The sequence below is a fragment of the Gouania willdenowi genome, chromosome 3, assembly GCF_900634775.1.
Source record: "Gouania willdenowi chromosome 3, fGouWil2.1, whole genome shotgun sequence".
Taxonomy (NCBI): domain Eukaryota; kingdom Metazoa; phylum Chordata; class Actinopteri; order Blenniiformes; family Gobiesocidae; genus Gouania; species Gouania willdenowi.
Window position 1 is genome coordinate 7,043,877 of NC_041046.1, and position 23,869 is coordinate 7,067,745.

The 23,869-nt window shown below is 40.2% G+C and overlaps 1 protein-coding gene across 3 annotated transcripts in view; it reads right to left on the reverse strand.

The window, feature by feature from the left end:
• Positions 1-23,869, reverse strand: part of lrrk1 (leucine-rich repeat kinase 1) — an 87,864-nt gene that overhangs the window by 28,337 nt on the left and 35,658 nt on the right. For all 3 annotated transcript variants that reach the window (XM_028477265.1, XM_028477264.1, XM_028477266.1), the window contains 12 exons: positions 23,594-23,808; positions 21,262-21,426; positions 19,533-19,705; positions 18,783-18,903; positions 17,199-17,358; positions 13,823-14,001; positions 13,650-13,747; positions 10,936-11,107; positions 10,678-10,853; positions 8,284-8,423; positions 3,867-4,104; positions 485-654 (listed from right to left, as the gene is read on the reverse strand). In XM_028477265.1, coding sequence (XP_028333066.1) covers positions 485-654; positions 3,867-4,104; positions 8,284-8,423; positions 10,678-10,853; positions 10,936-11,107; positions 13,650-13,747; positions 13,823-14,001; positions 17,199-17,358; positions 18,783-18,903; positions 19,533-19,705; positions 21,262-21,426; positions 23,594-23,808 — 2,007 coding nt within the window. The remainder of the gene's footprint in view (positions 1-484; positions 655-3,866; positions 4,105-8,283; positions 8,424-10,677; positions 10,854-10,935; positions 11,108-13,649; positions 13,748-13,822; positions 14,002-17,198; positions 17,359-18,782; positions 18,904-19,532; positions 19,706-21,261; positions 21,427-23,593; positions 23,809-23,869) is intronic.

Consider the following 23,869-nt stretch of genomic DNA (forward strand, 5'->3'; position numbering starts at 1 on the left):
CTTAGTTCAATGGGACACCGTCATTGTAAAGCCTACTGATTGAATTCATTACCGCTGGGGCCCCGTTTTGCAAGATCCTGCAACAGTCTTTGACTGGATCATCCAGACGGTCTCATGTGACACGTATTCTTAAATCTTTACACTGGCTCCTCGTCACTTTTCATATCCAGTACAAAGTTCTTCTTATTGTGTTTAGAGCCCTGCATGGTCAAGCTCCAGCTGATGTCACTGAGCTGCTGAGACCTTATAACACCAGCAGGTCCCTGAGGTCCTCTGACCAGGGTCTGCTGGTTGTTCCTCGTACAAGGTTAAAAACCAAATGAGAGCCCTGACCTCTGTGGACATTTATAAAAAGCAGCTGAAGGTCTATCTGTTCATACTTGCCTTTAGCTAATCTGTCTGTAGAAAAAAAATGTGAAAAAAAAACAAAACAGGAGAGTGTAATTTAAGCTAGTGTTTCTTATCCGTAATCTAGCCTTTGTACCTGTGTCACTGCTGAAGGTCTGCTGTTGACACTTCTTGAAGTGAAAGCGTTTAACAGCGACCGGCCGCTTGTTGTACTGAGCTCTGTAGATGATGGTACCACTGCCGCCTTGGCCAAGGATGTTGTTTTCATCCTCACAATAGTCCAAGCACGGCTTTTCCAAAAACAGCCTAAAGTAGGACACACACGCACACACACACACAAACACACACACACACGCGCACACGCACACGCATACACACACACACACACGAGAAATTAAACCAGTGGTTCCAGCCTTTTGTGGATTGTTAGTAAGTAATTAGTTTTTGCTCATGTTTGTTGTTTGTGTTACAAATACAGAGAAGCCAGAATTAATGTACGAAGAGTAGTTTATTTAGTATTTTATTTAGTTATTATCATATGGTTTTCTTTTTCTTCTTTTTTTTTAATCTGTGTTTCATTTGAACTACATTTATACACACATTCTACAGTGGCACCATTGAGAGCATCATGTCCAGCTGCATCACCGTGTGGTACGGCGCTTGCACCGTGTCCTGCCGTAAGTCTCTGCAGCGCATCGTGAGAACAGCTGAGAAGATCATTGGTGTCTCTCTTCCCCCCCTTCTGGACATTTACAATTCACGTCTCACCCGCAAAGCCACCAGGATTGCAGGTGACCCCACCCACCCGTCCTACAGCCTCTTCAGCCTGCTGCTATCTGGGAGGAGACTGCAGAGTCTCCGTGCTCGAACGAGCAGCCTCAAGAACAGTTTATTCCACCAGGCTGTCAGGAGACTCAACTCCCTCCCTGCTCTCCCTCCCATTCGTCCACTCATCCCCTTTCCCTTTCCTGCCCCTGCCTCCATCCCCCCTCCGCCTCCTTCCACCCTCTGCCCTCAGTTGTCTACCCTCCTTCACCCCTCTGCCCCCTCTGCCCTCCACCCCCCCCCCTTCATCCTGCCACAGTCTGCCCCTACAGGACCTGGCATCACCCCCCTCCACCTCCACCCCCTGCGTGCTCCACTAATTCACGCACCCTAAACTCTGCACAGCCGTCATTGTATTGTTATGCTATTTGCACACTACCTCACTTTTTAACTTCATCTGCACTCTGTTTATATTATTAATACTGTAATTTATTTATATTCTACCTCATAGTAATTTATCCACATTCTACCTCATTGTTGTTCGTTATTTGTTATTTGTTATGTCTTTAGTTAAGTTATTTGTTGTATAGTATTGCTAGTTGTTTTTTTTTTTGTGTGTTTGTTGTGTGTTTTAAGTGCTCTTTTTATGCACTGCAGGTTTGCACTGGGGGTTGGGGGGGATTGCTATTTCATCTGTGCTGTATGTTTAACATGGGGCATATTTGACATTAAAGAACCTTGAATCTTGAATCTTGAATTTATATTTGAGATTTTTTTTTTTTTAATTACTAGACCTTTCATGCAACCCTTTTACATTTCCAGGTGACCACACATGGGGTCACGACCACAAGGTTGAAAAGCACTGAACTAAACCAATAGCATTAACAATGCACTGCAGTATATTAACTAGTGACGGTGGAAAACCAATCGATGATTCATTATTATTGATGATAGGTACAGTAATTGATTCTTAAATTTTCAAAAAAGTGATTATCTAAATTCTTTTAAATTGCAGTATAATCCAGGTGACTCGTCCTATTTCATTGACAATAAACAATATTGAAGGTGCTGTGAGGTGTCAAAAGTTGAGCCGAAATAGGAAATTGGTAACCTAGCAAGAGCCAGATTGATGTGTAGCCCCTCCCTTTAACTCAAGTTCTCCACATCGATCTGGGTCTGTGTCTGGTGAATCCTTTCAGAACCAGGGAGGGGCATGAAGAGAATGCTTGAAGCTGATTGGGCAAAGCGCCTGTCCACCATGATTTGTTTTAGCCAATCATGTCGTCATCGGCATGCGCCGCTGAGACACTGCTACAACAACAACAAGGCTCCGCTGGTGAAAACTTTCTTTTGGGATAGTAATGTCATTATGTCGTTGAGTGACTTTTGCCGTTTTTGCAACACGAGTATGTGAGTTGCATCTTTCCATTTTGATTCAGAGCTATGCTAATATTAGTAGCCCAGCTAGTTCCTCTCCCCGCTACTGCACATATGCCAGTTTTGCTTTGATCCGTGCTGACTTTCAGGGCCCTTCATGGCCAGGCGCCTGAATACATTGAGGGTCTGATCCAGCCCTATGTTTCAAACAGGAGCTTGAGGTCTTCTTCTCAAAACCTGCTGATGGTCCCCCGCACCCGCTTTAAAACACGAGGTGATCACTCTTTTAAGGCGGTAGCTCCTCGTCTCTGGAATGCTCTTCCACACACTCTGCGGATGCTGGACTCTGTGGATGTTTTTAAAAGTCATCTAAAGACTCACTTTTTTATGGAGGCTTTCTTGACACACTCCTGTTTGTGAATGGACTCTTTTATACATTGTAGCATCATTGTAGTGGACTTTTATATGCATTGTGCCCTTTTTAAACTGTAAATTGTGAAGCACTTTGTGACCCTGGTCTGAAAAAAGCGCTATATAAACTTATATATATATATATATATATATATATAAACTTTACTTACTTACTTACTTACACCCGGATATCCCGCCCTAAACCACAACACTGCCTCATGATTGGTTCGTATAGGTTAGGTTTCGAAAGGCAAAGGTGGGAACAGCACAAGATGGTTTCTGGTGTTTGTGAACACCAGGAGAATTAATCTAGCAGGTAATGTTAGGAAAATAAGGCTGTTGATATTCTGTCTGCTGTAAACATTTATGAGCTGATTTTGGTCAAATACAAATAAGTGTACACTATATACCTTTAAGAGGGACAACGCCTTTAATTTCCGTTATAAAACAAAGATTTTGTGCAAATTGTTGTCGGTTCCATGATCAGATGGACCAGCATTAAACCAGATTAGATTAGCTTTCTTTAGCCCTTGCTGTTAGTTTAGTTTCTTTGTGCAGATTTGAATCCTGCTGTGCATGTATTGAAGATTCAAGATGATATTTGGCTACAATATACATTATATGCAACACAAAGACACAAACTTAATGAGTAACCAAAACCCAAAACCATTCTTTGTTCTGCATAAAACAAATCTATTTGGCATGATGTTGTGTTCGTAAACGATTCTCTTAACATTTTAGTAAAAATATTTTTGATTTCATCTATTTTGTTAAACAAATGTGAGAATGACTGCCTTCTATGGGTGTAAACCTGCTATTACAATCACATGTTTCTCGAAGCCTTTTCACACTCTGAAAATGCCCATGCGTGACCAGCGGGGGTCATAGGTCAAGAGGTATAAAAAATGTAAACAAGACGCTGTTTGTGCTATTACTTATTGTACAATAAAGGTAGGCTACGTTACCGTGCTGGGAAGTCGGTCATGAAGAGTTCTGGGACCAGTTCTTGTAGGGGCACTGGTTCCTCAGGGTGCAGAGGACAGATGATGTGTTCCTCCTGCATTGCAGCTAACACACAATCCTCCATGTTGAAGAAATGAACGGCTGCTTCTTCAGCCTCGTGTTGTCCCAGTGAAGCACACAGAGGGCAGGGAGCGTACTGCTCCATCACCAGGCTGCCATCGCTCTCACTGGCTGTCAGAGCTGGAAGCACAGGATGTTTACTGGAAAAACACTACAGATTCCTTTAAATATAACAATTACTTACTGTACATTAATGAAAACACAAATTAAAGCACTTAATTATATTTTAGATTATTGTAAAATAAGACCGTGACTTCCAAATTGAATCATCAAAGCTTAATTTATTCTTTTTTTAGCCACAACAGATTCACAACTGACCTTAAACATCGAACGGTTGCTAAACAATGGTACAATTACATTAAATACAGTGTGTCTAAATTATCCAAGTGCTGTTTTTCCACATGCCCTATGGTACTATTATGAATTGCACATTGTCCTAAATAATTTTTATTTATTGCTAATGCATACCTGTCAAGTATCCAATTTTGGCCGGGAAACTCCCGTATTTCACCCCTCTTTCCCGCCATCTTCCCGTATTAGTATTTTCCCGTAAATATCCCGTATTTTAATGTAATAATAAATAAAAGATGCCTTACTAAACTGAACGCCGTCACTAGCCTCGTGAGAACTGCCATCTGAAATGGCCTGAGCAACAGTTCTCGCGAGATTAGTGCTGACAGCGGCAACAAACCCGGAAACAACTCAGAAAAGGGATGAATGAATGAAGACGTTCCGGCGAAAAAAACAAAGAACTGGTGTAAATACGTTGTAAAATGTGACAGAGAGTTTATCTTCATAAAGACCATCAGGATGGGACACATTTACACGTTCTGTTAGATTAATAACTGAGATTTTAAAGGGGACATATCATGGTTTTAAATCCTTCCTTTTTACATATAAATCATACAGTTGTGGTCTATATAAAGCAGAACTGCAATGCTTGGGTCCGAATTCCTCATTATTATAGCTCCACCCCTTTTCTACCCCTTTTCTGATGTGCTTCTGAGAGCAACTCGTTTTGGTGTGGTCTCTTTAAATGCAAATGAGACACTTCATTCCCCGCCCCCTCTTCAGGTGACACTCAGTTCAACTCCACCCTCCTCGGCCATTTTTGTAGTTTGATAGAAGAGATATGGCTATGTAGCGGCGCATAAACTTTTTATTCAGAGGTTATTTACAAAATGTCAACAACATGTTTGAGCCAGAGTCTGACCCAGCGGAGCGAGATGAAAATGAAGATGATGAACCTGCAGAACCCTAACAAGTGAGCTAACACAAGCACCGAGCTAATGCTAGCGCCAAGCTAACGTCACGAAATGCATTTTAATACTGTCTTTTCAAAGACAAAAACGGCAAAATGAAAACTTTAGACTTAAATTAAATCACGTAGGCCATATCATCAAGGATATAAAATGAGCACACAGCGCTAACATATGAAGACGGTGCAACTGCTAATGCTAACAAAACAATGACAGGGACGTCTTATCATCACACTTTTTAGCGTTATTTACAGTTTACCGAAGTGCTCTGTTCGTCGTCTCCAAAGACAGAAGGAATTGAACCCTCAATCAGACAAAGTCTTTCTGTAAATCCTTCTTTATACTGGCGGAGGTTGATGAAGCAGTCATCCTTGAAGTGCTTCACGCACACAAAAATGACCTTACCCACAGATGTGGGTACATTTCTGTGAAAAATAAAACTCAACCAGACACTTTGAAAAGGTTCTGATGCTGGGAGACGGTGTAATGAAGCCTGTGGGTTACTACATCCAACAACCAAACATTTTGACTTATCCTCTCGTAACTTCTGCATCCTTGAGCTTGGACTACAAAATAAAAGGGAGAAATAAAAATGGTGGATTGCTCGAAGTGTTGGACCTGGAGTTGATGTACTAATTTGGCAGTTCCGCTGCAAATACTGTGATGTAATAGTTCAAAAAACGTAATTGAGAATAGAAAAATCGAAACAGATTGAAAAATATGAGCAAAACAGAATATAAAGATATCAACGGAGCACCTGAAGAGACTCATTTGATTTTTTCTGTACTTCTAAGCACTCTAAATATACAACAAAATGCATTTAAGGGCTAAAAAAGTGGATTTAGCATGATATGTCCCCTTTAACGTCTCCCACAGCGGAAGGAACCACGTAAGTCACCATGAAAAATCAGCCAATCACAAGCGCCACAAATATAGAATAGAATAGCCTTTTATTATCATTACATAACATGTAATGAGATAGAGCTCCCCATAAAAATACAAACATAAGAATAATAATAAGAATACAATATAAATAGATTTAAAAAAAGTTCACACACTCATATCAGTATTAACATAATACTGTGCCAGCATATTGCATAAACTGCTTTAAAAAGTGTTAAATGATGTAAAGTCTGTAACAAATGTGTCTAATAAGTCATTAGTGAATAACAGAGAACCACATGAGTGAGCATGAGAAATTCGAATAAAATTTATAATGAAAATATTTATTTATTTATTTTTTTTGTCTGCACATGCTGGCAAAGGTCATCACTACAAGAAGTGCAATCTTTTTTAGACAGCAATGCATTTTTTTGTTGTTTTTTTTGTTATTGCAATTAAAAAAATTGCATTGTTTTATTGCATAATTGTGACCATCACCAGCCCTCCCTAAGGAAGGGTAAGAAACACTTTATTAAAGGGAGAATATAAAAAGAGAGGGCAGTGTTACACCTAGGTGAGGGGGTCGGGGGGAGGTGGAGGGGGAAGAGAGCAGGGAGGAGCGATTCAAGGTAGAGAAATGGAAGGGTATGGGAGGAGTTGATTACTGTAAAGTGAGAGTGAGATGTGAAGTTGTGAGGCTTAACTATAATGGTGGTGGCTGTGGGCAGAGGGAAGGAGTGAGTGGTAATACCTGAAACAGGTAACGTGTCTAAAGTTAAGCCCACTACAAGTTTTATCCCACAGTCCAAGACATGCTAGTGCATCGTAGATAGATGTATGTGCAAGATACTGCCACTGTAAACCCAAGCGCTGCCCCGGACTCGAGGACGCAGCCAGAATAGCAGAAAGAGCGGGGGCCAGGGAGCCCAGGCAACCCCCCCGGCCGAGCAGCCCCCAAGGGTTGGGGGAATGAAAATAAAATGTTAATGTCTAACTTAAAGCTGAAAGCAGAGACATTGCCCAATCAACGATATGATCTCACAATGATCAACCAAGACACCTCCTCCAAAAGGGGTCTCCAAATTCTTTTAAAAAAAGACACTCAGCTCCAAAAACTTTAGTTTTGGACGCGGGCGTTCAAGCTCACACGTGTTCCCATGTTTCCAGTCTTTCATTTCATTTTTCTTTTATTTGCATTTGCATCAGTTAGACTTTTTAAGAACCTTGCTCACAGCAAAAGCGTAAAACGCAAAAGAGCGTGCCTGAAAGCCGACCTGCCAACATCTGAATTGCGGACAAAACCGTGGTCCCTCTTAGTCTGAAACCGGCTGCGATCAACCAAGAAGGGGTTGTGGATCGGCCAATAGAAACCTCGCTGTTTAACGAAACAGAACTCAACGGCGGCACGCCAGCGCAGCTATACTGCCACGTGGACATTGTTCCTGCAAAACCCAGAACGTCTCCAGGTCCAACCAGACCGCATCTCAAGGTATGGACCAGTGAACAATGGACAAGTAGAACTGACTCACTACTGTAAACTACATTCAATACATCCTCATACTTACACTCCACTCACAATTCACCACATTTATGTTTGTCCGTCTCCCCGGTCTGTCTTTCCCTCTTTGTTTCATGAGCTCGCTTTATGATTATATTCTTTGATTTTACAATAGTTAGTCTAGATTAGTTTAGAATAGTGATTCACTTTACTGCATGTAATCCTCACTTTCATTGGCTTAGAAAGGCATTTCATCATGGTTTAATCACCACATTGTTCTCGTTTCTTACTGAATTATGCAAATAAAAGGTTAAACTGTAATCGTTGATTCCTCTGATTTATTAAAGCTGTGTATTTTAGGTGTAGATGTGCTGTACGAATCCACTTCCCTGATTTAATACTTTGTTTAGTCTAAAGAAAAACTACTTCCTCTTTTTAAGAGGTGGCACCCAGTTATTCGTTGAGCTAATATTAATAATCATAATAATGGATTATATGAATGAGAATATTAATTAACTACCCGTATCCTCCTACACTATTGTTGTCTTGTTTGACTCAGTTCATTTAAATTAAGGAACTCCAGAATGTCCAAATAAAGAGTTAAATGTAACTAAAAGGTGAGCTGTGTCCACAGAGTGAGAGAGCAGCTCATGCACTAACCTGGGAACCACTGCTCGATCAGAGTGTTGAAGTGGTCGGTGATGAAAGCCATGGCAGAAAAATCCCTGGTGTCTGACTGACAGACGATTTTAATGCCGCCGCTCTTTTTTCTCTTCCAGTTGACGTCTGAGGACTCCACACTGCGCGCGCACACACACGCACGCGCACACACACACACACACACACACACACACACACACACACACACACACACACACACACACACACACACACACACACACACACACACACACACACACACACACACACACACACACACACACACACACACACACACACACACACACACACACATTAGATGGGAGGGTAGGTAATTTTCCAAAGCGAGCATGATTTTGAATGTAGCATCCTCTGAGGGCTCCGCCTGTAGTGGTCCCCCCACCTGTGCTCCCTCTAAAGCCACACCCCTCACTCACATGCACGAGCGCCAGTGCTCCAGAAGCAGACCTCAGCTTATCGCTTGTATTGTGTAGAAACTACGTTGTCTCAGAGGTAAGTAAACACTAAACTTTATCATTATATATGTTACTAAAAACTCAGTTTTAACTCTGTCACCGGTGACGTGCTTTGAGTGTGGGCTTGTGCACGCGAGGGGTCGACAGCAGGGAGACGTGATTGGTTAATAAAAAAAAACGAACCGCCTTTTTTCATTGGTCAAAGTTTTTACAGGTTTACAGCTGCTACAGATGACATATTTTTTTTCAGAGCACATAACATCTTAATTTTTGTCAGGACATAAAGAAAATTTCTATAATTTATATAGTGTACATTATAACAATAGACATCTCAAAGTGATATCAAAATATAAAATGCTTAAAAAAACCAAAAAATCCACATGAACATGCGCGTATTACACGCGTATCTCCTGTGCGTATTCTCCCATCCACACTCCTGACACGCCCACTGCGCGTAAATCAAACTAAAGTGCGTAAATGTGTAAATGAATCATTTATTTATTTCATTAGGCAGACTGCCATGATGTCATTTTACTCCAGCCTGTCTGGAATTCATGGAACAAAGTTTCCTCACACTTGTAAATGTCATTGAAATACATGAAAATGATAAAGCACACTTTTAATTTCAAAAGCATTATTCATTGAAAAACAATGTAACAGGTTGATTTGATCAGATTATTGCAGTGTGAGGATCAGCCGCAGTTTTCTGTCTGAGCCACAGTTAAAGTCTCTTTTTTTCCCTCGTACTATCAACACATTTATGTTTGTTTGTGTAGAAAGCCTGATTTTAACTCATGTATTAATAATTAACTAATGTGGGAACTTCCTACAAACAGAAATGAGTGCTGCAAGTTTCAGTAGAAAAAAAAGGAAAATGTTGCAGGTTAATGATAATATAATAATGAATAATAATGTCCATTAAATAAGAAAAGAAGAAAGAAAGTGTGACAGTGTCAGTTTGAATAAATTATTTTTGGGACTTTCTTTTGCAATAGTATTATTAGACCGTGTGACGTAAATTGTAACTGTGTCCAAACTTCTACTGCAATTAGGGATACGATACGATTCACGATATATATCCCAATATTAAAAAATATGATATATACCGGAATATCAATATTTAAAATTTACAAAATGTATTTAATTCAAGTAAATGGTAACTAACTGTAATTCAAGTACCAATATCAAAAACAAGTGGTATGTTTATCAAAAAATGTCAAATTACATTTTTCAAAAAAGCCCATTTCACATCCTTTTCAACCACTTTTGGACATTTTTAACTCATTTTATTTCTGATTAAACTTCCTGGATAACAGTGGATATTATTCAGATACTTAAATACCTGTGGTTATCACAGATTCATAGAACAAAAGGGCAAAAATCTCTCCCCTTTATAGATGGTCCTGTCTCCACATGACCGTTCTTCAATGTTCATGTCTGTGTTCAACCACCTTCAGCTACAGTGGGGGTCCCCCAGTCTCTGGAACCTTTATTTTAAGGGTCGCAGGCTGAAAAGTTTGAGAACCACTGCTGTGGAGGAATGGAAGGATGGCACCAAAGTGGAAAAGTTTCTACTTCAATCGTTCAGTTTTTTGGGGTCACACTGGGAGCAGAACAACTTCTGAATGATAAACAGTTTAAAGAATGTCATCTGAGCGGTTCAGCACAACTTATGGAGTGAAGCACAAAGCAGCAAAACCACTGAAAGAGCAAACTTAGCAATCCTTGGTTTTGGGGAACAAACTACAGCATTCATGATTTATGTTTATACATGATGATGTTATTACTTCAGCCCTAAAAACGAGGCCAAAAATATCAGAAGTGAACTGAAAATGTTTCTTCCTCGGTAAAGCTTTTTGATAATGTGTTGCTGTGTTTTATTAAGTTCTACCCACTGGTTTGAGGGCTTGATTCTGACCTGAGGTAACCTCCAGCAAAGGTGACCAGCAGCCCCTCCTTCCAGTAGATAGTTTGGTTGCGTCGCACTCTGAAGGTGCTGCAGCGGTTCCTCGGCTGCTGACTTCCAGCAAAGCTGTACATCACAGAGTTCCTGCTGTTGGCGATTCTGCGGTTGTTGATTTTGGGATCGAACAACTAAACACACAGTTTTGTTTCTGGTAAGACATGTAAAATAAAGCTCAACGTGAGAAAGTATGAGAATATATGGTTTGAGTACCTGTAGATCCATTTCCTTGAGGCTGACGAGCATCCTGGCAATGAAGCGCTCCCAGAATCCCGCTGGGACGAAGCTCATTTTGAAAAGGCGTTGAAGGGTGTTTTCTGACTGAAGACAGAAGTTGTGGATGTCCATGGCTGGTTTAGAGGGAAGGAGGTGTGGCAGCAGATAGCTGTTGGAAAATATCAACCACATCACAAAGATGGACAGGTCATAAATGTCAAAGATCAATGACTAAAACTAGTAACACCATCACTAATGTCAGAGATTTTTACCCAATATAATGTACCCAATAAAAAGTACTGGTCATCACAAAATGGTACTTTTGTTATCTTTGCCAAGGAAGAAATATTTTTACTGATGTTTGTTTGTTTGTTAGCAGGACTACATCAAAAGTTCTTCACAGATTGTGACAAAATCTTAACCAAAGATAGACCTTCACAATGGAAGATTCCATCTAGATAAATATTCTGATTCTGGATCAATTTAAAAAATCTAATAATTCACTCATCATTGGCGAGATTTCAAAAATGTATATCTCGGTTCTTAAAGCTAGGGTAGGTGATTTTATCCAGATACACTTTTTAAGTTTTTGGTTGAAATTGTCTTTATGTTCTGACAGAAATTAAGATCTTATGTGCTCTGAAAAAGGAACGAAGAAAGTCCATCAACTGTAGCAGCTGTAACTCTGTAAAAAATTCAACCAATGGAAAAAAATGAACCATTTTTTATAACCAATCACGTCTCCCTGTTTCCCTGCTTGTTCTCGATCCCTCGCATACACGAGCTCACACTGAAAGCGCGTCACCACTGAGTTAAAACAGTTTTTGGTCACATTTTTTTAACATATATAATGATAAAGTTTATTGATTACTTACTGCTGAATGAGACATGAGACAATGTAATTTCTACACAATACAAGCGATGAGCTGAGCACCTCTTCTGCAGCAGCTGTGTGCATGCATGTGAGTGAGACGGAGTACAGAAGGGAGGGGGAGGGGGTAAAGGCGGAGCCGTCAGGGAGGCTACATTCAAAATCATGCTAGCTTTTGAAAATCGCCTACCCTACCTTTAATTGTCAAATGTTTAAAAAACTTGACTTAGTTGGTTCTGCTTGTTTCTTAAAGCTGATATCCGGAGTTTCTGAGAAATCTATGTTTATGTATCATTCTTTTGAAATTCATAAAAATATCTAACTAGTCTTTTACTATGGTCTACTGCCGGTGGTCATTCATATACATTAATGTATAAAAGTCCCTCCTTTGTCCTATAGACCCCTATACAAATGTAAATGACCGCCGAGTGCTCCCAGCCAATAGGCTTCAACTTCCTGTTTTTGAGACTGTCAATCAAAGTGAATGCGAAACTGTGCACAGAAACAAGGCCGCGCGTCACGACAGCAAACATGCAAATATGATTCTGGCTCTGACCTGACCCATAGACCTATATCAATGCGACCCGATACGACCTCGTTATGTTCCGCGATGCGCGTGCAGAAAAGTAGAGGCGTGGCTTCTGGTAGATTGGGAGAGGCAGGGGGAGGATGTGAGGCTGTTGAGGGCGGGACATTGAGACGTCCTCTCAGAAACTCTGGATAGCAGCTTTAATTACCGTACAGAGTACAGTTCCATCTGGATCGGATCCATATTGCGCATTTTATCTCGATTGGGGGTGTCCATAAATTTGGTTATGTATAATTATTAATGGGGATCCAAGCCTCTAAAGCAGGAGTACCAAACTTATTTTATTTCAGGGGCCAAATACAAAGCAATTTCATCTCAAGTGGGCCAAGGAATTTTGGCGGGAAAGCAAGCACTTTCAACATTAATGTACCCTAGTTTACACTAACACGTTTAAATGATATACAAAGTATGTAAGTCACAGACAATCTCCAAGCAATAAGTGACAGATATCAGTACTTGCAGCACACTTACACTTCCTTCATTTTCTTAATCATTATGCAGAAAATTGCAGGATTTTGAAAAAAAATTGACAGTTTAGCACTTTTGTTCTGAGTCTTTGTTTATTCTGTGTTCTAGTTTAACTCTTGTCTGTGTTTCAGGTATTCCTGCTTGTGGCTCCACCTCCCAGTGATGTCTGTGTGCTTGGTTGGTGACTGATTAGCTCGCTCATGTTTTCACCCAGGTGTGGCCCATTCCCAATCAAGCTTCCCTCACTATTTAGCTGAGTGCTTGGACACTGTATGACTGCGGGATCATTGTATTGTCGACCCTCCTCGTGTTCCGCTGCGGTTGTTCCCTGCGCCTTGTTGGATTTAGTTTTTTTGTGATTAAACATGAACACCTTTGAACTTTACAGCTGCCAAATTCTGCCTCTGCATTTGGGCCCACACCATACCATGACAGGTACTATTCTAATGTGTCATGTATTTTACTTTGATTGACAAGTACTTTTTATAGGGTATATTATACCTGGTAAAAATCACCTGACAATAGTGATGGTGTTAATAATTATAGCAATAGTATTCTAGGGTTAATACAGTATGGTCATACTTTGATTTTTTTCAATATGAATTATTGTTTATTTATTCCAGTAGCAGCATGGTGTGATATGGGTCTTTGGCGCACACACACACACACACACACACACACACACACACACACACACACACACACTAACGGTTACGTGGGTGTCCGTTATCAGATCACATGGAGATTGTCATTTCTGTTTCCATATGAATGCTATAAATCTACCTGTTATTGGTGACTGGCAGAGCAATCTCAAACTTGGCCAGAAACTGGAAGTACTGTTCTTCTGTCCGCTGGGTGAACCCGGTTCCCACCAACAGCATCTGCTCACAAAACAGCGACGTTACTGCAAAGCATGAACGAAGCAGCTGCAGTGAACATCTGGACTCAAAGCTCACCCTGAGGTCTTCAGCTCGAATCACCCCGTTTCTGGCCACAGAACGAGAGGACTTGAGGTGCACGATTTTATGCAGGCATTCTGACAGCCACACGGGAGACAGGAAGTAGAGGGTGCACAGGCCATGGCTGGTGTCAGAGAAATGAAGTAAAGTCCCTGTTTCGATTAAAAAACTGATGGCTGCATGTGAAGAAGAAAAACACAGGAATAGATGATAAACAACATGCCCTGCCCTCTTGGTTTGGTAAACTTGGTGAAATGTGACATTGTTGGATCAGATAACAGAGACAAACAGACCTAGTTTCACATTAACAGAGGGATATTTTTTTACTGCCTGGTGCTCACACAGTTTAATGAAGCGTTCACATTATTGGATTCTCGATCTTAAAATGAAGTGTGGTTTATAGAGTAACTAAACCTCTGCTTTCTGCTGACCTGCCACTAGGAGAAAAATTTAAAAAAATGCCTTGATTATGGGCGTTTCTGTTGTAGCAGTAAGACACGCCCAGTCATGCAGCCGGTCAGTGCTGTGTGCAGAGATGGACGGTAACACACGCAATGATGTGTCTGTATACATACACACACACACACACACACACACAGTGAGTTTACACCCAAAATGTGTTACTACGACCCAGCGTCGTCCCTCCCTACACACAGCACACACGCTGTGTGTAGGGCCCCACAATCCATGGGGTTTGTGCATGCGGACATGCATCACTGTTGTGAGGCGCGCGGAGAGCAGCCCAAGGCAGAAGAGAAAAAAAAGAGACGAGCAATGATTGACAGCGCAAAGCATCTGACCAATCAGCGGTCGATGCGCCGACAGGAAGTTGCTTGCACTTAAAAAGATGGCTTCCAAACGTCAATACGAATCGGGAGCTAGCAAAAGAAAGAAAAAGTCCAAAAAAGAGGAGGCTCGTGCTTCACTCGAAGGTTGGTGTGTTGTAGAAATAATTTAAAAAAAAACGTTGTGACAAACGCCCCAGCCGCTAGCCTGCTAATGCTAATCATGAGACAGAAGAGAGCATAATTCTGTCAAGATGTGGACTGGAGATTACCATTTTAAGAGGCCCTGATTATAATTTATTGAATGTCTTGTTAACTGTATATACAGTACATTAACCTCTGTTGAAAAAAGGAGTGGTTAATTGTTGGCTCAGGTTTATAGTTTATCAATCTATGCTATCATTCAGGCTATTTCTATGGAGGTAAAATGTCTTTTGGTGAATTTAATTCATAACAGTCATACGAGATTAAATAAAATAAAAAAGAACCTTTATTTTACCCATGATGGAGAATTTTAAAGTGTTGCAGAAGCAAACAGCAGTGTAGGAATATATAACCTAAATACAAAATGTAAAAATTCTGCTTAGGGCCCCAATATGGCCAGGGCCAACAGTGAAAGTGATGACGCAGGGGAATCTAAAGAATCCATCTCAGAAAATAGCAAAATTAAATTGTAATTTAATTGCAGGTTCATCATCTTCATTTTCATCTCGCTCCGCCGGGTCAGACTCTGGCTCAAACATGTAAAGCTGGATGGACAAGTCTTCTGTTGTTGACATTGTGTAAATAACATGTGAATAAACTTTTTCTGCACCGCTACATAGCCATATCTCTTCTATCAAACTACAAAAATGGCCGAGCAGGGTGGAGTTGAACCTGGAGAGGGGGCGGGGTATGAAGTGTCTCATTTGCATTTAAAGAGACCGCACCAAAACGAGTTGCTCTTAGAAGCACATCAGAAAAGGGGTGGAGCTATAATTTTTTTTTTTTTTTTAAAGGATTTTTTTGGCTCTAGTGGCCTTTATATGACAGTTGCTTGACAGGAAGGGGGTCAGAGAGAGCAGGGAATGACACGCAGGAAAGGGTGCCAGGCCGGGAATCGAACCTGGACCCGCTGCAGGTGAGGAACTATAGCCTCTGTACATGGGGCGGGCGCTCTACCCACTGAGCTAAACACCACCCCAGGGGTGGAGCTATAATAATGAGGAATTCAGACCCAAGCATTGCAGTTGCGCTTTATATAGACCACAACTGTATGATTTATATGTAAAAAGGAAGGATTTAAAACCATGATATGTCCCCTTTAATGCAACCTGGCAAGAGTCAGATTGACGTGTAGCCCCTCCCTCTAACTCAAGTTCTCCACATCGATCTGGGTCTGTGTCAGGTGAATCCTTTTGGAACCAGGGAGGGACATGAACAGAATGCTTGAGGCTGATTGGGCGAGGCTCCTGTCCACCATGATTTGTTTTAGCCAATCACACGACAGAGACGCTGCTATGGCTATAACAAAAACAAGGCTCCGCTTTACCGTCCAAAAACGCACAAAGCACCTCTCGCTGTTGCTCTTTCAAAAAGGAAATGCTGGATTCTTCTAAAACTGAGTTTATAGCAGCTTCCACATGTTCATCCTCCTACGTTGACATCTTTCTATTTTGATTCGGAACTATGTTAATAGCGGTAGCCCAGCTAGTTCATCTCCCCGCAACTGCGCATGCGCCAGTTTTGCTTCGACGCTTGTGCCTTCGTCACACCCGGATATTCCGCCCTAAACCACAACACTGCTTCAAGATTGGTTCGAACCCGTTTGATTCGCTTACGAAGGGTAAGGGCTGGAGCAGCACAAGATGGATTCTGGTGTTTGTGAACACTAGGAGAATCCATCTTACAGGCAAGATTAACATGAATGTGCTGGTCTTTAAAATCTTGGAAAATCCAGAGTCTGGGCAGTCTGAGACCATAGACCTTTAAAATGTAGAAATCAAGATGAAGAACAGTATCGAGTACTACAACACTACACTACTGTGCTCAGAAAATAGCCAGCTAAACTCTGATATTCTTATGTCCGTTCACTCCTAAACATTCTCCTAATGTCCTGCTTTAATACAATTCATATTTAATAATCAATAACGTTGCCTTAAGCAGTGTTTGACTGTTGCACAGTGGCAGGTTGTTCCATTACATCCGTTTGTAAATAATTTAAAGGAAGTAAACATTGTGGTGTTGTTATAACTGCGGTTGTCCTTAAAGAGACGCATTAAGAGCCTATCTTCAAACCTCTCTGACCATTTTAAAGCTCTATAAGTTGGTTTAGAGATGCTCGTAGACTAGGTTTATGCTCATAAGAGAGCAGGAAAAAGCAAAACGAGGCCTGTCATTGACTTTAAAAAATATTACAAAGAATCAGGGTGCTGGATTTGGTCAGAATCCCACCATGAAAAAAAGGGAAAGCCTGCATGGCACTGAGTTGTCCAACTATCTACAGCATCGTCATGTTCAGTAGTTACAAAGGTTGAAGTTACATTCTTATATAGATTTCAGTCACTTATAGCTAGTCAGTGAGTCATTTTCACACAGAGTTCCTGTACCAGCCTGCAGGTCCTCGTAGTCTCTGATGTCATTTTCTGGGTTCTGTTCAACGATGCCATTAAGCTGAGCATCTGTTAGATACTGAACCTCTCCTTCAACTTCTCGTCGCTGTTTCTCTGCCAACACTGCATCCTGGAGTATCAGGTAGCTTTTCGGAATCTGAAGGAAGTAAAAGAAAAAAAAGGAATCTGTGGTCGTTGCCAAGTTAAAGATCCATTAGCGGAGCATTAACTACAAAGAGCTCTCTGATGGTTCTAAACCTACATATGAAACCACTACAGTCTACGGCCTAATGTACTGTTAACTGTTGACCTTTAGCTTAAAAAAACAAACATGTGGATAAATATAGGTCTTTGTTTCTCTGCCATGAACCTGTGAGCACCAATAAAGATTTTTTAAGTCAGAAATATGGTTGTTGGGTTTGGCCGAGTTAACCACTGCACTTGGTGATGTTGTGAAGGTGTGTGTTTTATATCAGTGGTTCTCAACCTTTTCACCCAAAAAAGGTGCCAAAGACCGGGGACCCCCACCGAACCCGAAGGTGTTTGAACACAGACATGAACACTGAAGAACAGTCGTGGAGAAAGAACCATCTATAAGGGGGAATAAAGGGGAGAGATTTTTTGGGGGTAATGCTCTGTAATTCAAAAAAGTATGAACAATTAGTTTAAACTGGCAAAAAATGGGCATGACAAATGGCTAATGTGGTTAAAATGGCAAAAAAAAGAAGCAGGAAATGTGGGGAAAAGAGGTTAAAAGTGACAATAATAAATCAACATAGGGTGATAAAAGTGGTAGAAAGGGTTAAGATATTAGATATTATTAAAAAAGGGTTAAGATATTTTGGGCACTTATACGTGCCCAAAATATCTTGAAAGGGGAAAAATGTGGAGAAAAAAAAAAAATTTCAAAAAAGGTAACACTTTTTTTTTTAACACATTTTTATGCATTTTGTTGCAATTATGGGGTCTTGACAGTTTAGGAACAACTGTGTTAGTGCCTGATTGTCAATGAAATGAGAGGGAAAAAAGGCAACAACAGTTTCTCGGGCGAGGCCGGCTCTACGCAGGGGCAAGAGGGGGCAGTGCCCCCTCAAATAAATGTCTTTACCCCTCAATTCAAAATTTTAGAAGTAGCAGTAAAATCCACCGAAAAGGGGACACGAAGACGATATAGTATCAGCTTCCTCCCATCTCTCTGTATCTTCGCTGTGAGTGCACATAGACACGCCTCCCCCCAGCCCTCAGTAAATGTTCCATCACTGTTAGTATGTAAATGAGCCAAGACGTAGCTGAACTGGGTGGGGTTAGGTTTCAGCGCGGCCACGGAACAATAGACTTTGAAGAAGCAGCTGAGATTTTTCAGCCACGACCACGGCTTTAAATTAACTTTGGCGGGTAGTGTTAATAGCCATTTTGGCTGGTGGAGAATGAAACAAATACAACTGCGTCTGTTTGAATCGGCAGGCTGCACACAGGGGAAACAAAGTGCTGGAGCATGATGTGTACAAATGATGCCCCCTTCACATTTCTGACTGCCCCGGTCAGCAGGTACTGACCCACAGCTCCCAGTGCTTCACTCACCAGTCTTCCCAGCACTTTACTGCCACAAGCTGAGACCCTAGTGTCTTTCATGGTGAGAGCCAAATTATAGATTAGCCTCTTCAGTCCATCCAAACCCTCCAGGGTCTTCATGGACACCTCACTGGGAAAAGACAAACACACACACGATTAAAACTAACCACACTGGCACATCAGGCATGGAACACACACACGCACGCACACACACACACACACGCTGTTCAGTTCTTACTCTGATTCTATTTTAAACACAAGCATGGTTTTAACCAGGAATCGTTCACAGCGTAGGGCAGGGGTGCACAGACTGCACACACACTTTTTCAGCTCACGAGCTACTTCTTACACAGGCAGCTTTTTATAATCTACTATGGTGGGGTGGGGAGGGTTATAATTTTAAATAATCATATTTTAATATTTACACTATTACAATTATTATTATAAATATTCAATCATTATTCAATATCTGTATAATATTAAGGCAAAGCAGGCAGGGCAAATGTATTTGTAAAGCACATTTCATACACGAAGCAATTAAATGTGCTTTCCATGATTAAAAAGTGCAACAGAAAACATTTAATGTTGTTAAAATCAATAAGAACATTAAATCAGCAGTAAAACATTAAAAATCTCCCTCTCAGTCATGAGGAAAAAATGAGCCTTTAACTTTAGCTCTGCTGGCTGTTTGCTCTACTTCTTTGTAACACTTAGAAACTGAGTTTGATTAAACTACATTAGTCCAAGATGTTTTCTTACTAGAGGTGTTTCCAAGTGATATCAGGGAAACCTGTGGCTCGGGCCCCTGACGGTGACCGACACATTGCTAAAACATAGGCCCGTAGTGTTGCCAGTCTCTCAATACGAAACTTGGAGTCGATGAGATCCAGATGTGTCCCCACAACCACCACAGAGGAATTTGGAGCCCGTGCCTACAGAACACAACAGCACAATCATCATTAACGCAAGATAAAATGGTTTATAGTTGATTATTATAAATAAGTACACGGTTAGGGATAGCATTGATTATGACCTGATCTGGCTCCAACTTTGACAGCTTTATCATACATTTAAAAGAAACAATTGTTTTATCATTGGTTATAAAAGAAAACAACCAGACATTAAAAGATTTGATTGTTTTGAGATTGACCTTCATTTTTTTAGAGTTAGGGTTTTGTTTTTGTTTTTTACAGCTGGAAGCTTAATCCTTAACATGTTATTATGTAATAATTCATGGTGGTTCCTTTATTTAACTGTTCAAATCAGGGATGGGTCAATTATAATTGTAATCACGTAATTGATAATCAATTACAATATGACATATCATTAATCGTAAATGAAAAAAAAAATCTGTTGCTGTTGTAATTATAATTGAAGTGTAATTGAGATCAGATAATTGACTTTGTAATTGTAATTAGCATTTATTTTACAGTTCAATTCAACGTAAACTATGAAGTTTACCTGTCATTTCTCTTGATGATCATTTTACCATTTGAAAAAATCAATAATTGAGAGGTATACTGACACAAAAAAGGCTCAGATGCCTACACCAAAAATATTAATACCAATATTTTCATTGATTAAGAAGCCTAACAAGGTAACCAAGAGATGAGAAATTAATTAGATGACAATGTTTTTATTGTATTTTAAAGCTGATTTTAGACATAGGTCAAAAATGGACATGTTATAAGACAGACATAGGCAACTGGTGGCCCGGGGGCCTCAGTCTATATTTGTGCCCCCCTCAAAAAATCCCCAAAAACTGTATTTCAAGAAGTTATAAAGAATATAAAGCCCAACATATTATACAAAATAACTCCTAAAACACTCAAATTGACAGAAAATTGCACAAAGTGCACAGAAACACACAAAATGACAACAAAGACAGACACAACAACCTGTCAACAAAAAAACTACAAAAACACAAAAAACATCAACACATTACGGAATAGCTCCGCACTAAAGACACACACACTGTTAACTAAGATACACAAAATGACAGAAAAATATAGAAACCACAAAAAATTGACTCCAAAAACACACAAATCGACAACATAAATGTAGTAAATGAGAGTAAAATACACAAAATTACACTAAGAACACAAATAAATAACAAAAACACGCAAAATGACTAAAATCTGACAAAACAACAAAGACAAAAAACAAAAACAACCTTTCCCCCTGTATTAATGCTCAGATCAATCATTATTCTAATGCTGACGACAAAAATGTTGTTGCCCTCAGATCAGATACAATCACGTTTTTGTGGCCCCCGCTGTGATACAGTTGCCCATCCCTCTCATAAGAGATGCTAACAGAAAGCTAACACAGGAAGGTTACATTTTATGGGGTTATCAATTTCAGGTTCAGTAATTGTAATTAATTGTTAACTTTTGGGGGATGTATAAAATTAAACTGAGAGCGCCGTGCAACAGTTTTAAAACTATTATGTGGATGAATTAAACGGTCGAATCTCTATAAACATCACCTCTATGTTGAGCAGCCATGTTTGCAGGTTGGCCACAGCTTCCTCTCCCAGGGCAAGGTTCCAGACCACCACATAGATGGCTTTATCAGTGAAGAAGCACTGGTTTACTGTGGACATGTTGGCCTGGCCGCCAATATCCCACACGTTGAAAACCACCGAGTCTTTCTGTGGCAAAAGGGAGAGATTTCAGTTGATCAAGGAACATAAAAGGCATCCATAAAAGTTGTCATGAGACCAAAATCAAACAGTAGATATGAATTCAGACAGGTGTTTACAGTCCTCAGGTACAGATGCAAATGTAGTCGGGCGCTCCTGGTACCAAAGGAAGTTTGTACTGTTGCAGAAACTTCAGCATGTTACGACAACTGCACATGATGTAATGTGATTGTTGATTATTTTAAATGTTTTTTGCTGCCAAATTTAATGTTCTTATTGATTTAAAGATGTTGAATGTTTTCTGTTGTACTTTTTGATCATGTAAAGCACATCAAGTTGCCTTGTGTATGAAATGCGCTATAAAAATAAATTTGCCTTGCACAATTCACATTTTTTATCATGTTCATAAACGGTGTTTTGTGCTACTGAGGAAGCTCTGTCTCCACCATCTGTAATTGGGTCATTTCACGTCATTTTCACAGATGTCTCAAAAAATTCTGATATTTTTAACAATTGTTCCGTGAATTTTCAAAAGGCACACTATACATTCTTTGGTTGATAGGATCAATTTTTTTTTAGATATTGCCAATTTAGTGAGGGGGGGGGTATCAATTTTCCATATCCTTATTTTTCTTCCATTTTCAGCTTCCAATATCTCAGGAACTACAACATATAAGAAACTGAAATTTGGAATAGTAATACAGCTCTACTTGCTCTTTCATAATATACAAATGTACTGAATACCCAGGGCCCAAGGCAGGGGGGGCCTCAGAAATCTGTTTTATGTACTGTATATGTACAAAAATGCATATTAATCATCCTTAGATTATTTATATTGGAAGGAAAAGGTCCCTGTGTGAACATAAACTGGTTGTTAAGCACAGTTTTGCACTAAAAACAATTACTCAGCTACCCCCCTTTAAAACAGTGCAAATGGTTCGACCCACATTTGCTGCTGCTGCGCTGCGGCAGGTCGTCTGAACTGTGGATGTGGATATGACATGAAGCGGGAGATACACAGCAGCATGTTTTTCCTCAAGAAAGGAAAACCAGGTCAAAAACACAAAGAAAAAAAAAACAAAGAAAGAAAGAAATAAAGAAAGGAGAGGGAGAGAAGGTGAAATGAGGAAATGCTGCTGCTTACTTTAAAACACTTCTTTTTTAGGCAATATATTATTATATTAGAAATTAACTACGTGCACTCTCGTGTATTTAAATGTGGAACATTCCTTTTGCACGTCAAATCTTAACTGTAAATAAAATTAAGTAGGTGGCCAGAGTGTCCCCATGATTCTAATTATTCTATATTTACCTTTTACCCCCCCGCCCCCCCCAAAAAATAAAATAAAATAAATAAATGAATAAAAAACCACTACCAGCCGCCTCTTAAATTGTAGCAAAATTATGTCACAAACACAATATTCAATAAACTACTAAAATATAATAGAAAATATTTATAAAATACAAGCAATAGATATGGAGTTATTAGGCTATTGCAGTTTTTTTTCAACCTTGGGGTCAGGTCCCCATGTGGGGTCAGGTCCCCATGTGGGGTCAGGTCCCCATGTGGGGTCAGCCTGGAATTAAAATGGGGTTTAAATGTCTAGTAATTGGTAAAAGAAAAAAAAAAAACATGGGTAAAAACTGATTAAAATTCTATTTAAAAAATGTTCACACAATAAATATCAAATAACTGTAACCGATACTTTAACTTTCTCAAAAATAAATCTAGTTCAAATAAAATGCAGGGTCGCAGGACATTTGTGATATTCAAAATGGGGTCACGACCCAAAAAAGTTTGGGAACCTCTGGGTTAATGTGAAGAAAAAAGAAAGCTTGTATAAGAATATTAGTGTAGTTTCTGGGCGGAAAAAAATGTGAACATATTAAAACTTACAGGTGGGGCCCAACAACATGGTTTATACCCAGGGCTCAAAATGTGGTGCTACGCCCCTGGTCGTGAAGTCTCAGTATATACTGTACGTGCTCTGACCAAAACAAGGCCATAATGGCTGAAACACGTGTAACTCCTTTTTAATGCTTCTACAGCCCAACATTTAATAAAGGCTTCTTAAGGTTTCCTTCAAGTGACTCAGAAAAGAAAAACTGTGGAAAACGGCATGAATAGCTGTGCTTGTGCGTGCTCTGAGTGTACAGGTGCAACCTTTGACCTCACATTGTTTTTGCCTCCACCAGGTTTGTCCAGCTGCCAGGAGGAGGTGGAGATGGTGCGTTCTGATGGAGTGGAGGGAGATGATCTGCCCGTCTGTAGAGCCTCCAGGAGGGCCGTCTTTCCTTGCCGTGCTGGACCAATCACAAGCATCTTTAAGAGTTTACAAGGCTCCGCGTGGCGAAGATGAGCTCGGAGGTAAGCTAGAGTAGCCACTGGGCCTGGTAGAGCAGAAATCAACAAGTGCTTTAAGGGATTTTTAAGGGACATTTTTTCAATTCA